Source organism: Chrysochloris asiatica, unplaced genomic scaffold, assembly GCF_000296735.1.
Source record: "Chrysochloris asiatica unplaced genomic scaffold, ChrAsi1.0 scaffold00214, whole genome shotgun sequence".
In the NCBI taxonomy this organism is placed as follows: Eukaryota; Metazoa; Chordata; class Mammalia; order Afrosoricida; family Chrysochloridae; genus Chrysochloris; species Chrysochloris asiatica.
Genome location: NW_006408732.1, coordinates 558,596 through 573,168, shown reverse-complemented (window position 1 = coordinate 573,168; position 14,573 = coordinate 558,596). Strand labels below are relative to the sequence as shown.

Below are 14,573 nucleotides of genomic sequence, written 5' to 3'. Positions count from 1 at the left end.
TAAGGATTTACACCCTCGGAAACCCTGTACAAGGTCGCTATGGGTCGGAACCGACTCGACGGCACTTAACAACAACAACAACTGTATGTCATTTTAAGTGAAGTCAAAAAAAATGATGCATAGAATTAAGATTATACCACAGAAATCTTTATATGTATGTAATACTTCTCCAGGTTGTTATTAAGTACCAGAGAGGCAGTTCACACCCATAATGACCCTGTATAGGGTTTCCAAAGAGTGGCTGGTGGGCTTGAACTGCCAACCTTGTGGTTAGCAGTCCAGTGCTTATCCTACAGCACCATACCAAGACACGATAGCGGATAGAATTTTAATGATACTCATACCTAGCAACATGATGATATCAATTGTTATCCTTTTTTTTTTTTTTTTTAAAGGGGACTATTTCAAGAAAACACGTCAAATAAAAACAATCTGCTCCACAATGTGCAACATTTTTAATGACAAAACACACACAATACCTATCCTCATAAAATCATTAGACTTTAAGGGAAGAGAGATTTTAAACAAATAACCACATTAATAATCATTTAATTATAGTTCTATTAAACGTCACAAAAGTACCATTTTCTGCATGATGAATTTTAGAGAAATTTGGCTAAAATATAAAATATTCTAGAGGAAATGTTTCTGCTTTTTCTAATTTTAAAGAATGCATTCTTGCTTTAGTAGGTCAGATACTATTGCAATTATATTGAAGAGTATCTCATTGTCTTTCTTCCTGCAGCCTCCTGTACTCCACTAACAGTTTCGTAAGGAAGTTTTCTGAAAATATATCACATAAGAATTCCTCAAATTGCTATACTTGTTGTTGTTGTTGTTAAGTGCTGTCAAGTTGGTTCTGATTCATAGCGACCCTGTACAGGGTTTCCAAGGCTGTAAATCTTTACGGGAGCAGAAAGCCTCCTGTTTCTCCCGCGGAACAGCTGGTAGTTTTGAACTGCTGACCTTGCAGTTCACAGCCCAATTCATAACCACTACGGTACCAGAGCAAATTGCTATACTAATATAGTCCTAATCAATGATTTCCAATCCTGAGGAATCACTTGAGGGGAAGTGTTTATTGATTTTTTATTTGATACTCTAACAAATCACCCAAAATCTAAAGGCTTAAAACAACAGAAATATATTCTGCTGAAAACAACAAATATATTCTCTCACACTTTCAGAGGATTGCAAACTTCTAGAGGCCAGAAGTGTAAATTGAGTCTTACAGGGCTAAATGTCAGCAGGCCTGGTTCCTTCAAGAGGCTCCAGGGAAACAGTTCTTTGGTTCTTCTAGTTTTTGGTGACTGCAGACATTCCTTGGTTGTGACCATATTACTCTAATCTCTGCCTCTTTGCTTTCCCCTCTTCTGTAATCCAATCTGACTCAACCTCACTGTTATTAGGGCATTTGTGATTCCATTTAGGACCTACCCAGTTAATGAAGGATAATCTCCCCATCTCAAGATCCTGACCCTAATCACATCTCAAAATCCACTTTTGCCATCAAAATGAATATTCACAGGTCCCAAGGATTAAGTCTTGGATATCTTTGATAGCTAGTATTCAGTCTACCATCAGTGGCCTTTCCAAACTAAAGCTATCCCTGGAAATGCCTCACCTCATCACACTGTCTCCTCTTTGGCTCAGGAAGAATCATCACTAGTGCTAACCTAATATTCACTGCTCTGAAAGCCTTACCATTATCTGAAGCAGAAAACAAAACCACTAAGAATCATCAACTAAAATATAAATAACTTTGCCATCACTGAGTCACTAAGCAGATAGCTGCTAAATTTTAATCTCTAAGCAATCATTTCATAACTTCAAGGGGCTTTAAAAAAAAAAATTGTGTAGGAAAAAATCTGTTATCTTTTCATTTCATTTTTCACAAACTTTTTAAAACCCTTTTGTATATGAAATAATTGAATAAAGACTATTGCGTGCCAGAGATTGAAGCTTCTGTTCAGGACTCCCCTATACCCCAGGCTTTCTATCACATTACGAGCTTCTGAGCATCATTGCCAAGGAGATGGATAATTGACATAAGCGTCAATGTGCTTGAGAACAAATATTTTAAACTATTTCGTCATGTTTCAGTTGAACTACTATACTTAAATAATTTCCGTAGTATTTAAAACACATTCAACAAAAATAATTGCAGGCAACACCAGGCTGAATAAATGCATTTCCTTCCACATTAAAAAGTTATATTGCTGGGAACAGTAGACAATCAAAGCCAATTTGATCCATAGAAGAAATGATGCATTTGAGCTCTGGTGTGGAATGAGAATATTAAAAATATCATTGATTGCCAAAAGAACAAACAAATCTGTGCTAGGAGAAGTATAGCCAGAATGCTCCTTAGAAGCTAAAATGGTCAGACTTTGTCTTTCATACTTCAGACATATTATCAGGAGGTACCAGTCCCTGGAGAAGGACATCATGCTTGGTAAAATGGAGGGTCAGTATAAAAGAGGGAGACACCCAAGGAAATGGATTGGCAGCAGTGAAGATGGTGAAGGCCCAGGCAGTGTTTGGTTCTGTTGTGTGTAGAGTTTCTATGAGTTGGAACCAACTCGACAGCACCTTGTTGTTGTTGTTTTTGTTGTTAGGTTCCATAAGTGAAGCTCTGAGTTTTTTTGTTTTTTCAATGTCCAGGCTAGCTGCTTTCTAAGGTATAATTCAAGTTGTATCAAGTATTTTCCCCTATTAAATTTATTCCATAAATTAATAAGCATTTACAGATGGTTCTCAAGAAACATTTCTCACATCCTCAAATTACACCAAAGGGGCGTTTCTATACTTTGCATAAAGATAATTACTCCACAAGTCTGAATTGTGATCTGTAGGCTTGGAAAGGATCCATGATCATCTCCTAATGATTGGATCTGCTCTTATCTAGAATAACGATGTAGGCCTGTATTTGAGGACATGTAGCAACAAGAAAATGATTATCTCCAAAAGAAACCGGTTTGAGTTTTTGCAAGTGTCTTTCAAAAAAAAAAAAAAAAAAAATCATATGTTTTGGCACTTTTGAGCTCTCTGATCAATAATAAACGAAATTGTAAAGCAAAGAAGAGAGGAAATCCGCCACTGGGAAGCCTAAATTAAAAAATCACGGAGCACAAATCACTTTAGGACACCTTTCTGATTTTTAATTTGAGGCTGAAGAATGCTAGCCTCCCTAAAGCAGCTATATCTAGGATAATCAAGGAGATTACAACAGGAAACCGTTTGAGCGTAAATCGCTATGGCAGGAAACTGATTAGTTCTTCAAAGAGACAGGATACTTCTTGTCTCTACTGTTGTCTGAATCAATTCTATGCGTCCTTGTGGGCCAAAGGCTCAAAGATAACGGATTGTAAAGTTGCTTCATGAAAGCAGACTGGAGAACAATTAATAATAAATGCACTTCCCGAAATCACAAGGAAGCTGAAGTCCATCAGCTGAGGAGATAAGTTTTTTTTAAAAAAAGCAATATAGTCATATAATGTAAAATACTGCAGTGACCTACATAACATAAAATTCCATAGAATGTACCGATTAAAAAACAAGAATATTAAAAAAATAACTAGTACAAAAGCTTTTAAAGGAATGCTCCTCTAGTGCCATCATCGTTTCTGTGAAGAATCTCTGAAACCTGAACAATCCAAATTGGGTTGCTAGAAACATCAAAATTTTATTATTCAAAATGCATACTCTGATAGACAGAATAAAATGGTTCATCAAAGGTGTCCTCTGAATAGATTACCTAACATGACAAAAGCAATTTTGCAGATGAGATTAAGGACCTTGAGATGGGAGATTTTCCTGGATTATCTGGATAAATCTAGTTTAATTACATATATAAAACTAAAGCCAAACCCACTCATTGACTTGATTCATGGTCACAATGTAGGACAAAGTAAAACTGCTTCACAGGGTTTGCAAGGCTGTAAATCTTTACGGAAGCAGACTGTTTTATCTTTTTCCCATAGAGCAGCTGGTCGGTTCTAACCACCAACCTTTGTGCTAGCTGTCCAATGTTTAACCCAGTTTTCCTTCAAGGCTCCTTAATTACATAAATTACATACATGAAAACAAAACCCAATCCTACTGCCAGAGAATCCATTCCATCTCAGAGTAACTCTATATAGAATTTCTAAGACTACATTTTTATGGGAGGAGACACCCTCACCTTTCTCCCTTGGAGTGACTGGTGGTTTTTAACTGCTGACCTTCTAATTAGCAGTCCATCACTTAGTCCACAGTGCCACCAGGGTTCATTAATTATAAATACGGTTCCTTAAAATTAGAACACCTTTCTTTGCTGGGCTGAGACATGTGACTATAGAAGAATGGTCAAAGAAATGCAGTATTGCTAGCTTTGAAACAGAAGGATGGTTTCATAAACCAAGCAATCAATATAAGTAGACCCTAAAAGCTGAAAATGGTAAGGATTCCCACCCACCCCCTTAGAGTCTTCAGCTCAACTTAGCCAGTGAAACCCATGTTGAACCTCTGATTGCATAACTGTAAGAAAAAGCAATTCCTAATGTATAACCAACCAAGGATGTGACAAGTTCTTACCATCACAATAGAAAACTAACATTCAGTTAGGTAACTAGGGAGTTCTGGGAAGACAAGGGGGAGCATGGAAAGCTATATCAAATGATACTGTATCAAAGGGGCTATACCAAAATGACTGTCTATAAAATTTTTAAGCAGTTTCAGCAATTTATTATTTTTATTAAAATAATCCTATCGTTAGTTATGACACAAAAACATTTAAAAAATAAATTCAGCTCTCATATATCAGTGTACCTACAAGGTTGAAACTCTATGCTAATTTACTTTTTGAAACGTCAAATGCACCCCAGTCAGACCTGTCATTATTATCCAATTACAAACATGCTTCAAATTACATGATTTTATCTCAACACACTACAAGCACATGCTGTCGTGTTGTTGCCAGTATTTTTATATCACTGATTTTGTCAAATTTTCAGACATTTTAGCTACAGTATTGTAGTAAGTAGTACTTGTGAACCTGTATCAAAATATTTTTTGAAAATGAATTAGTAATTAAAGGAAAAGAAGAAGAAAAATAAAAAAGGCTTCCTCTCAGTTACTAATAAGGTAATTCAAAGTATATTTTGCAAAAGATTTTGCAAAACAATTCTGTTGTCAATATTCATATTCCTGCTGTAGTGTTGTAGGATAAGCAGATGAGTACGAACCACAAGATCAGCAATTCAAACCCACCCGTTGCTCCTCAGAAACCCAGTAGGAGTCACTGTAAGTCAGAAATGACTTGACAGCACTTAACAACAATAATTCATACAATCTAAGAAATATCACATTTAAGCAGTTTACAGCTATACTTATCATGTTATTCAATGACTGAAATTGATAATAAACATTACTAGAATTTTGTATAGTCTGATACCAGTGGAGGCCCATGGGGGAGAGAGGTGACACCAGGAATTACAGCATTGTGTGACACCAACCCTAGTGACAACACTGTACACATTCGTATTCTTTCAGAGATTTTACACAAACACTAAACATGACACAAACTGAAACCACCTGTCATGGCTCAAAAGAGACTGTTTAACAGACACTCTAACATCTGAACATGATATATGTCAAAAATATTTTTTACAGAGACAAAGAGATGTCTTGAAATAGTAAGTCTTTCAAAGAGGAAATTGAAGATTCAATACCACACCCACAGCCTTTGAGTCAATTCTAACTCCCAGAGACTCTATAAGAACAAAGTAGAACTGCTCCATACAGCTTCCAAAATGACATATCTTCACAGGTGCAGACAGCCTCATCTTTCTCAAGCAGAACCACTGATGGGTTTGTACTGCTGACCTTACCATTAGCAACCTAACCCAATGTTTAACCAGTTGTACCTCCAGAGCTCCTTATAGAATTCAATATACAAGATGAAAACAAACCTGACAGACTATCAACTTCTCCCAATGGACCCAGCAAAAAAATGTCATACATTCATTTTACTTAATTCTCACTTGTACTTGAGTAGAAAATCCTTCTACTTATCTCTACTGTATCTCCTACTTTTCTTCCCCCAAACCTGATTTTGAACTTCTCTGTAAATTAAATTTTATAATAAACATGCATTGTCTATGGAAATAATTTGAGGCTGTTGAATAATGTGACATTCATTCATATTTCAGATTTTATATATACTTAAAAAAAAAAAAAAAAGTAGTGCTGTAAATTTTAACTCTTTCTTACCACTTTGCAGCAAAGGGGCCAAAACCACCACATCAAACCGATGCCCAAGAGGAGCAGTAGCACCAAAATAGCAATGATGGCTGCAATTCCATTTGACTAGAGTTGCAAAAGACAAAAGCAAAGTGGTCAAATACAAAGTGTGCACATTTATTAAGCAAACAGTAGAAAAAAACAGAAAGCATAATAATGTTGAAGAAAGATCTCTACTATATAGCTTGACATGATTGACATTAAGTATCTTTCTTTAAAATCTATTTCATATATGTGAAGTCCGGAATAGCAGCACGGTGGCGCCACATGATAAGCACTTAAATGCAAAACACAATGTCCAAGGTTCGAGCCCACCAGACTCCCTGTGGGAGAAAGATGAGGCTTTCTGCTCCCACAAAGATTTAAAGTCTCAGAAACTCTGAAAAGGGTGGTTATGAGTTAGAACCAACTCAGCGACATCTAACAATAACAAAAGGCAAGAAATGATACATAAATATCTTCCAAAGTGCTGCAGATTATTTTAAAGTCTTAAAATGTAGAGAAAATTACTATTTGGAGTTAGAAGGATGGTCTCTATAGTCCTTTTCTTTTTTGAAGATGGACCATATCTATCTATATCTATATGTTTTATTGACGTTGTTAAGTGCCATTGAGTCAGCTCCAATACAAAATGACGCTGTACAGGGTTTTGGATCAACTGGTGAGCTTGAACCACATAGATCTGTATCATCTTTAATTTCAAACATAATCTTTTCATATTTAAATTATAGCACATGATGAATATAAAAAATCACCAAGTAGATGACAAGACAGGAGTTGTTTTTGTGGGCAAAAGTTATATATAGTTCAAGGTAAAAATGTGTATCAAAGACTCTCTCACTGCTGCTCAGGTACTTCTGTGCAATAACCGCACTCGTGTTTCTTCACCAGGCCCACAAGCATTAAAGCACCTGCTTGGGGCTTTGTGTCCAACCCCTGTCATACAGCAACTGCCTACTTACTCTACAGAACTCAGATTAAGTCATTTTCTCACAGCAATCTTCCTTGAGTCCCTCCCCTAGCTAGAAAATGCCCATCCCTATTACACAACATAGTTAACCACAGTCAAAATGTCCCTTAGAAGCAAGGATGCTGAGACTTCTTGTCTGTATTTTGGAAATATTACCAGAGCACGAGTCCCTGGAGATCATGTTTGATAAAGTGGAGGGTCAGAAAAAAAGAAGAAGACCTTCAATGAGATAAGCTGACACTTTGGAAGCAACAATTGACTTAAATATAATAATTGTGAGGATGACGAAGGATTGGGTAATGTTTTGTTCTGTTGTACCTAGGGTTGCTATGACTACAAACTGACTTGACAGCACCTAACCAAACAGCAACAACAGTTCTCTGAACATTAATCTTAAGCATTTATCACAATGCAGCTAATTAATTCATGATGTGTGTTTTGAATATTTCATTATTTCTATTTTCTGACACAATTCATTATGAGACTTAAGAAGGCAGAGACTATGTCCAATCTATTTATTGCTGAAATCTTTATTTTTATTTTAAAAATATATTATTATTTTTTAATGCCAGGCATTTAAAGCCTATCAATGAGAGCATGAGCTCCAAAAAGATAAATAATAATAATTAGGCAGTGAAAGCCACAGATACAAAGAAGAGTGTTTACTGAATTTTCAGTATAAGGTTTCCAAGGGAACAGGTATCGCTCCCAAACCCAAACCCACTATGAACAATTGTTTCCCCTTTTCTAAGAATTCACACCCTGTATTCAGAAATAAGGACATGGAACAAGAGGACATGAATCTGTTAAAAATTTAGTAGTAAATTTGTTCTTTCTATGCTTGTGCTGTAAACAGGACGTACAGAAAATGTTGCTGACTATAGCTACTGGAAGTTCTAGTTTTTCACATGGGATCGCTATGACTCAAAATCAACTCAAGGGCACCGAACAACAATAACAATGGTTCTGTCAGCTAGAATATAAATAGACTTGCAGTAAGTTAAACTTAAAATGCTTCATTTTCCCTCTAAAATAATGCCTTTAGTAACAGCATTGATAAAAATACATCCAGAAAATCCATATTTACTATGACAATAATAACATCTTAACTTAACTCATTCCAAAGATTTGTTTCTAATAAAATTAGGGTTAAAAACAAACTTTGTAAATCTCTGCATCAGAAACAACAGACCTAATATTTGTAATATTAAAGCTAAGCATGGTGGGACAGTGTTCAGAGGAAGGAAGAATCTAACGCAACTCTACCATTACATAAATGTATGAAAAACATGGATCAATTCCCTACATTCGTTCAGTAAACTGTATACAAATTCAGGCTTTCCCATTTCCTTTGTTTTGATTTATAAGAGCCATTATCAGAGAATGGAAGACTTCAGATATACAAGGGAAATATTTTCATTGTTCACATAACTTTATAAACAAACTAAGGAAAGGTTAAACACATAAGTCTTCAGTCCTGTAAGTTTTTCAGTCCATGTTGCAAAATATACACTTAAGAGTGATAATATTACATATATACTTATATCTGAAGCAGAAACTAATCTTCTCTTTTTAGTTACCCATGATCTCTTTAAATAGTCCAGAGTCCAGTCTGCGACTCAGTACCTAGACACTAGGAATGGCTTTGAATCTGAAACACTTTTAAGGGTCAAACTAGGAAGGCATCAGAAACATGAGTGTTATGTTAGCATAGAAAGACTATATCTTTTAGTATGTCTACACACATTTTTTTGAAGCACATCTGCATCTTGTTTTTATAGTCATTAAATCAAATATTATACAATCTAAAATTTTGTTCTGACAAATATAACTTAAATTACAGCTGAAAGCAACATGGAAATGAAAAAAAAAAAAAAATCGGACCATTGCTGTACTTGCAAAATTATTTTGGAAAAGAAGAATCATTTAAGTTTTAAAGCCAGAGTAAATAATAAGTGGTAATCAATCTATAAAATACATGTTTTTACTTCAGATAGATTGCAAATTTATTGATGTAGTATGACTCAAAATGTGAAAAAAAACAGCTGCAAACGTCCGTTAATAAACAGAACATGGAATGCACTTTGCCAATCCATCTTATTGGGTATCTTCCTCTTTTTCTCTAACCCTCCACGTTACCAAGCAAGATGTTCTTAGACCCTCCTAATAAAATGTCCAAAGTGTAAGAGACAAAGTCTGGTCATTCTGGCTTCCATTCTGGCTATACTTCTTCCAATGTATTTGTTTGTTCTTTTGGCAGTTTATGATACTTTTAATATTCACTGTTAACACCATAACTCAAATGCAACAATTCTTCTACTGTCTTCCTTATTCACTGTCCAACTTTCACATGCATTTGAGGTAATTGAAAATGTCATGACTTGGGACAAGCGCACCTTATGCTCAAATTGGCATCTTTTCTCTTGAACACTTTAAAGAGGTCTTGTGCAGAAGATTTACCTAATTCACTATGTTATTTGATTTCTTGACTGCTGCTATTGTGTGTTGATAGTTTATCTTAACAAAATGAAGTCTGTGACATCTTTAATCTTTTCTCCATTTATCTTGATGTTACATATTGGTCCAGTGGTGAGGATTTTTTATTTCTTTACGTATGGAAGGTTATGATCTTTGATCTTCATAAGTAAGTATTTAAGTCCTCTTTGCAAGGTTGTATCATCTGCATTTCACAGGCTGTTAATGAGTCTTCCTCCAATCCTGATGCCACATTCTTCTTCATATTATCCAGTTTCTCAGATTAGGTGCTCAGCATACAGACTGAAAAGTATGTCAAAAGAATACAACTCTCATGCACCACTTTCTTAGTTTTAAACCCCTCAGCATTCTCTTGTTCTTCTCAAACAACTGCCTTTTGGTCTATGTACAGGTTCTGCATTTTCCACAATGTTGTCTATACCTTGTCATGATCCACACAATTGAAATCCTTTGTGTAGTCAATAAAGCACAGGTAAACATTTTTCTTGTACTCTCTGCTTTCCATCAAGATCCATCTGATGTCAGCAATGATATCCCTTGTTCCATGTCCTCTTCTGAATTTGACTTGAACCTCTGGCAATTTTTTGTCCCTGTACTTTTGTGGCCATTTTTAAATTACCTTTAGCAAAATTTTACTTGTAACCAATCAATAAAATAGGCACTAATGAATTGAAATGGACTGGCATTGGACATTTTGAATGAGCTAATCATCTGATCTACTATCAGAAATGACTACTTGAAGAGGATTTACAACACAGTCATCATCAAAAAGAACATTTCAATATCTATCCCAGAGTACAAATCTATCATGAAATTAAGGAAGACCAGTTAACATAATTTTTATTTAAATTTACATACCAAATACTAATGCCAAAGATGAAGAAACTGAAGATTTTAACCAAATTCGGCCAGCTGAAATTGACCATGTATGCAATCAAGATGCAGTGATAATTATTGGTGATTGTGAAAGTTGAAAACAAAGAATAAGCATCAAAAATTAGGAAGAAATGGTGTTGATGAGAGATGACACCAGAGATTGAAAAATTGTAGAACTGTTCAGGTCCAACAATTTATTCTTCAGGTATACCATGTTTTCAACAATGTAAATGATGACTATCCACCTGAATATTGCCTGATGGAATACACAAGAATCTAGTAAACTAAAATAATAATAGTAATAAGCTAGTAAACTACATTTGTCAAAAGAGATGCTAGACAAGCTCCATATTACCAGTCAAAAACTGTGAGTAGCCAACTGCAGAACAAACCATCATTGTTCGTATACAAGTTCAAGCTGAAGCTGAAGAAAACGAAAACAAGTATACAAGATCCAAATGATGATCTTGAGTATAGCCCACCTAAAGTTAGAGACCATCTCAAGAATAGATTTGAAACATTAAACATTAATGACTGAAGACCAGAAGAGTTGTGCAATGCCATCAAGTAAATCAAGCATGAAAAAACACTGGTCATTAAAAAAGGTCATGGTATTTATAGTAAGTTCATATGCATGCAAAGCTGGACAGTGAATGAGGAAGACCATAGAAGAATCGATGCTTTTGAGTTATAGTGTTGGAGGAGAATATTGAAAGTGCCATGGGCTGCCAAAAGAACCAACACATCCATTTTGAAAGAAGTGCAGCCAGAGTGCTCCTTGGAGGCCAAGATGGCCAAACTTCATCTCTCATACTTTGGACATATTGTCAGGAGAGACAAGTTGTTGGAGAAGGATATCATGTTTGGGAAGGTGGAGGGTCTGAGAAAAGGAGGAAGACACCCAATGAGATGGATTGGCCAAGTGGCCGCATTGATGGACTCAAGCATGGCAACAATAGTGAAGTTGGCCCAGGATTGGGCAGTGTTTCATTCTGCTGTGCATAAGGTCACTATGAGTCGGTACCGACTCGATGGCACCTAACAACAACAACAATCTTAAATCTATATAATTAAACCTTAATTTTCCTTTTAATAAGACTTATTTTTCCCCATTTAAAAATAAATATAGAAAATCAGTCAATCAATACAATAAAATAAATATAGTATCTACATTCATTCCTTTAGAAAGGAGCTTTGGAGTACCTGCCCTGGGCACAGGACCTGCAAACAGAAGAGAAACAAAGAGCAAAGTACCAGTGTTCAAGAATGGTGATAATATCCACAAGTAAACAGGAAATTACAGCTCGATGTAGTTAAGTGTCTTGAAAGGACTAAGACAGGATGTTGTTGAAACACGTTGGGCGAGGGGCGAGTGGCAGGATGGGGAGATGTGTTACTTGTGAGATTGTCACAGTACTGTTCAATTACTTGAGTAATAATGTTTACTTTTATTTTATTTTCAAATGTCTGTTGAAGATGAAAGCAGCAGCATCCTAGTAATAGCACTGAATCTCACCTAATCAGCACATCTAAGTATGCCTGAAAGACTGAATGTCATTCAAACTTGTCAAAATCAAAGACAAGGAAAGAATCCTGAGAGCAGTTCTGAAAAAATAAAAAAATACCCACAAAGAAAAACCAGTAAGACTAAACTCTGATTTCTCAGCAAAAAACATGCAGACCAGACGGCAATAGGATGACATATACAAAACTCTGAAACAAGCAAAAAAAAAAAAAAAAATTTGCCAACCAAGAATCATAAGCCCAGCAAAGTAGTCCCTCAAATATTACTGTACAATTAGGACATTTCCTGATAAACAGAAATTAAAGCAATTTATCAACTATACAAAAAAATGCTAAAATTTATTCCTTGGACTGAGAACCAACAATAGACAACAACATGAGATTACCATATATGACAACAACACCCAGAAATCAATCCAAATACAGGAGTATTTAAAGTAAAACCACCCTTTGTTTTTGTTGTTGTTATGTGCCATGGCGTTGGTTCTGACTCATCTTTACGGGAACAGAAAGCCTCATCTTTCTCCTGTGGAACAGCTGGTAGTTTTGAACTGCTGACCTTATAGTCACAGCCCAATTCATACCTTCTATGCTACCAGAGCTCCTTAAAATCACCCTACAAGACTGAAAATAGGGAACCAGTGATATCAATGTATAATGAAGTAATAAGAGAGAATACTCAATAATACAAAGCAATAAGAGGGGTACATATAGATACAGAACTTACAAATGATGAAGAACTCTAGTAGATTTCAAGATCAAACTGTTTTAAGCAACAACAACAAAAATAATACATTACAGGGTAGCCTTAAAGAAATCAAAATAAGAAAGAAAAAATGAGGAAAATTTTTGCACATCAAAATGAGAAATGAGGAAAATCAGAAAAACATTGTACACATTAACAAACCAAAATGGAAATGAAAAGAAAATCCACAGACAAAATGAACTCAGCATAGAAAATTATGTGTATAAAGAATCCAGCAGCACCACAAAAAACACAAAGAAAAGCTACAACAATCAATTCATACTTATTGATAATTACACTGAATGAAAACAGATTAAGTGTACCTGTCAAGAGATATAAAGAGCAGAATGGATAAGAAAACAGATTCTTCAATACGCTGTCTACAAGAGACATACCAAAAAAATGGAGACAGCCTAAATGCCCATCGACAGAAGAAAGGTTAAATGAAGTCTGGAACATACACATAATGCAATATTACAAAACACTGAAGAATAATGATGAATCTGTGAAACACCTCACAATGTGGTTGAACCTGGAGGACATTATGTTAAGTGAAATTATTCACAAAAGAGCAAAGATTGTATGAGTCTAATGTCGTAAAAAAATTTTTAAAAAAGTTCTCTTGATAAAAGAAACAACGGTTATGGGGTGGTGGTGGGGATTATTAATGGGATAGAGCGTAGATACATGTTAACATGGGTGACAGGGTAGGCAATATACAAAACAGAGAGATTAGTGAAGGAAAGATGAAGGTAATGGGAGACACAGAGAGGAATTCAATAGTTTAAGTGAATAGAGATAAATACTATTAACTATTGGTATATGGAAGGATTGCAATCATGCTATGAAGTAAAGTATATGATTTGGTGAATGTACAATTGATGGTTGGATCTATACTTTCACTCAATTCACAATAATATATTTTATAATTAGGGAAAAAAAAAGTTGAGATTCTTTTAAACCCTGTATAGAATTTCCAAGGAGTGGTGGTGGGTTTGAACCATCAACCTTGGGTTAGCAGTCCAGTGCTTATCCTACAATATGCCAGTTCGTAGTCAAGTGCTATTTGCACCACCCTAGGGCAAATTATTGAATGATGCAGAAAGCATCAAGAGGAGATGGAAGGAATACACAGAGTCACTGTACAAAAAGGAAATGGTTAAGGTTCAACAGTTTCAAGAGATAGCATATGATCAAGAGCCAGTGATACTGAGGGAGAAAGTGAGGTGGCATAGGAGGCAGGAACTCATCTCTGCCAAGAAATTTGGAAAACAATTATCTGGCCGACTGATTGGAAAAGATCCATATTTGTGCCCATTCCAAAGAGAGGTGACCCAACAGAATGCAGAAATTATCGGACAAACTTTTCGATATCCCATGCGAGTAACGTTTTGCTAAAGGTAATACAGAAACGGCTACAATCATACATTGACAGAGCACTTCCAGAGGTTCAAGTAGGATTCAGAAAAGGCCGTAGAACGAGGGATATCATTGCTGATGTCAGATGGATCTTGGCTGAAAGCAAAGAATATAAGAAAGATGTTTACCTATGCTTTATTGACTACGCAAAGGCTTTCGATTGTGTGGATTATGACAAGCTATGGACAACATTGAGAAGAATGAGTATTCTGGAACACTTAATTGTTCTCATGAGGAACTTGTACATAGACCAAGAGGCAG

The 14,573-nt window shown here is 35.6% G+C and overlaps 1 protein-coding gene across 3 annotated transcripts in view; it reads right to left on the bottom strand.

The window, feature by feature from the left end:
- The window catches only part of ANTXR2 (anthrax toxin receptor 2), a 242,129-nt gene that overhangs the window by 119,745 nt on the left and 107,811 nt on the right, over nt 1-14,573 (bottom strand). For all 3 annotated transcript variants that reach the window (XM_006872894.1, XM_006872892.1, XM_006872893.1), the window contains one exon: nt 6,253-6,348. In XM_006872894.1, coding sequence (XP_006872956.1) covers nt 6,253-6,348 — 96 coding nt within the window. The remainder of the gene's footprint in view (nt 1-6,252; nt 6,349-14,573) is intronic.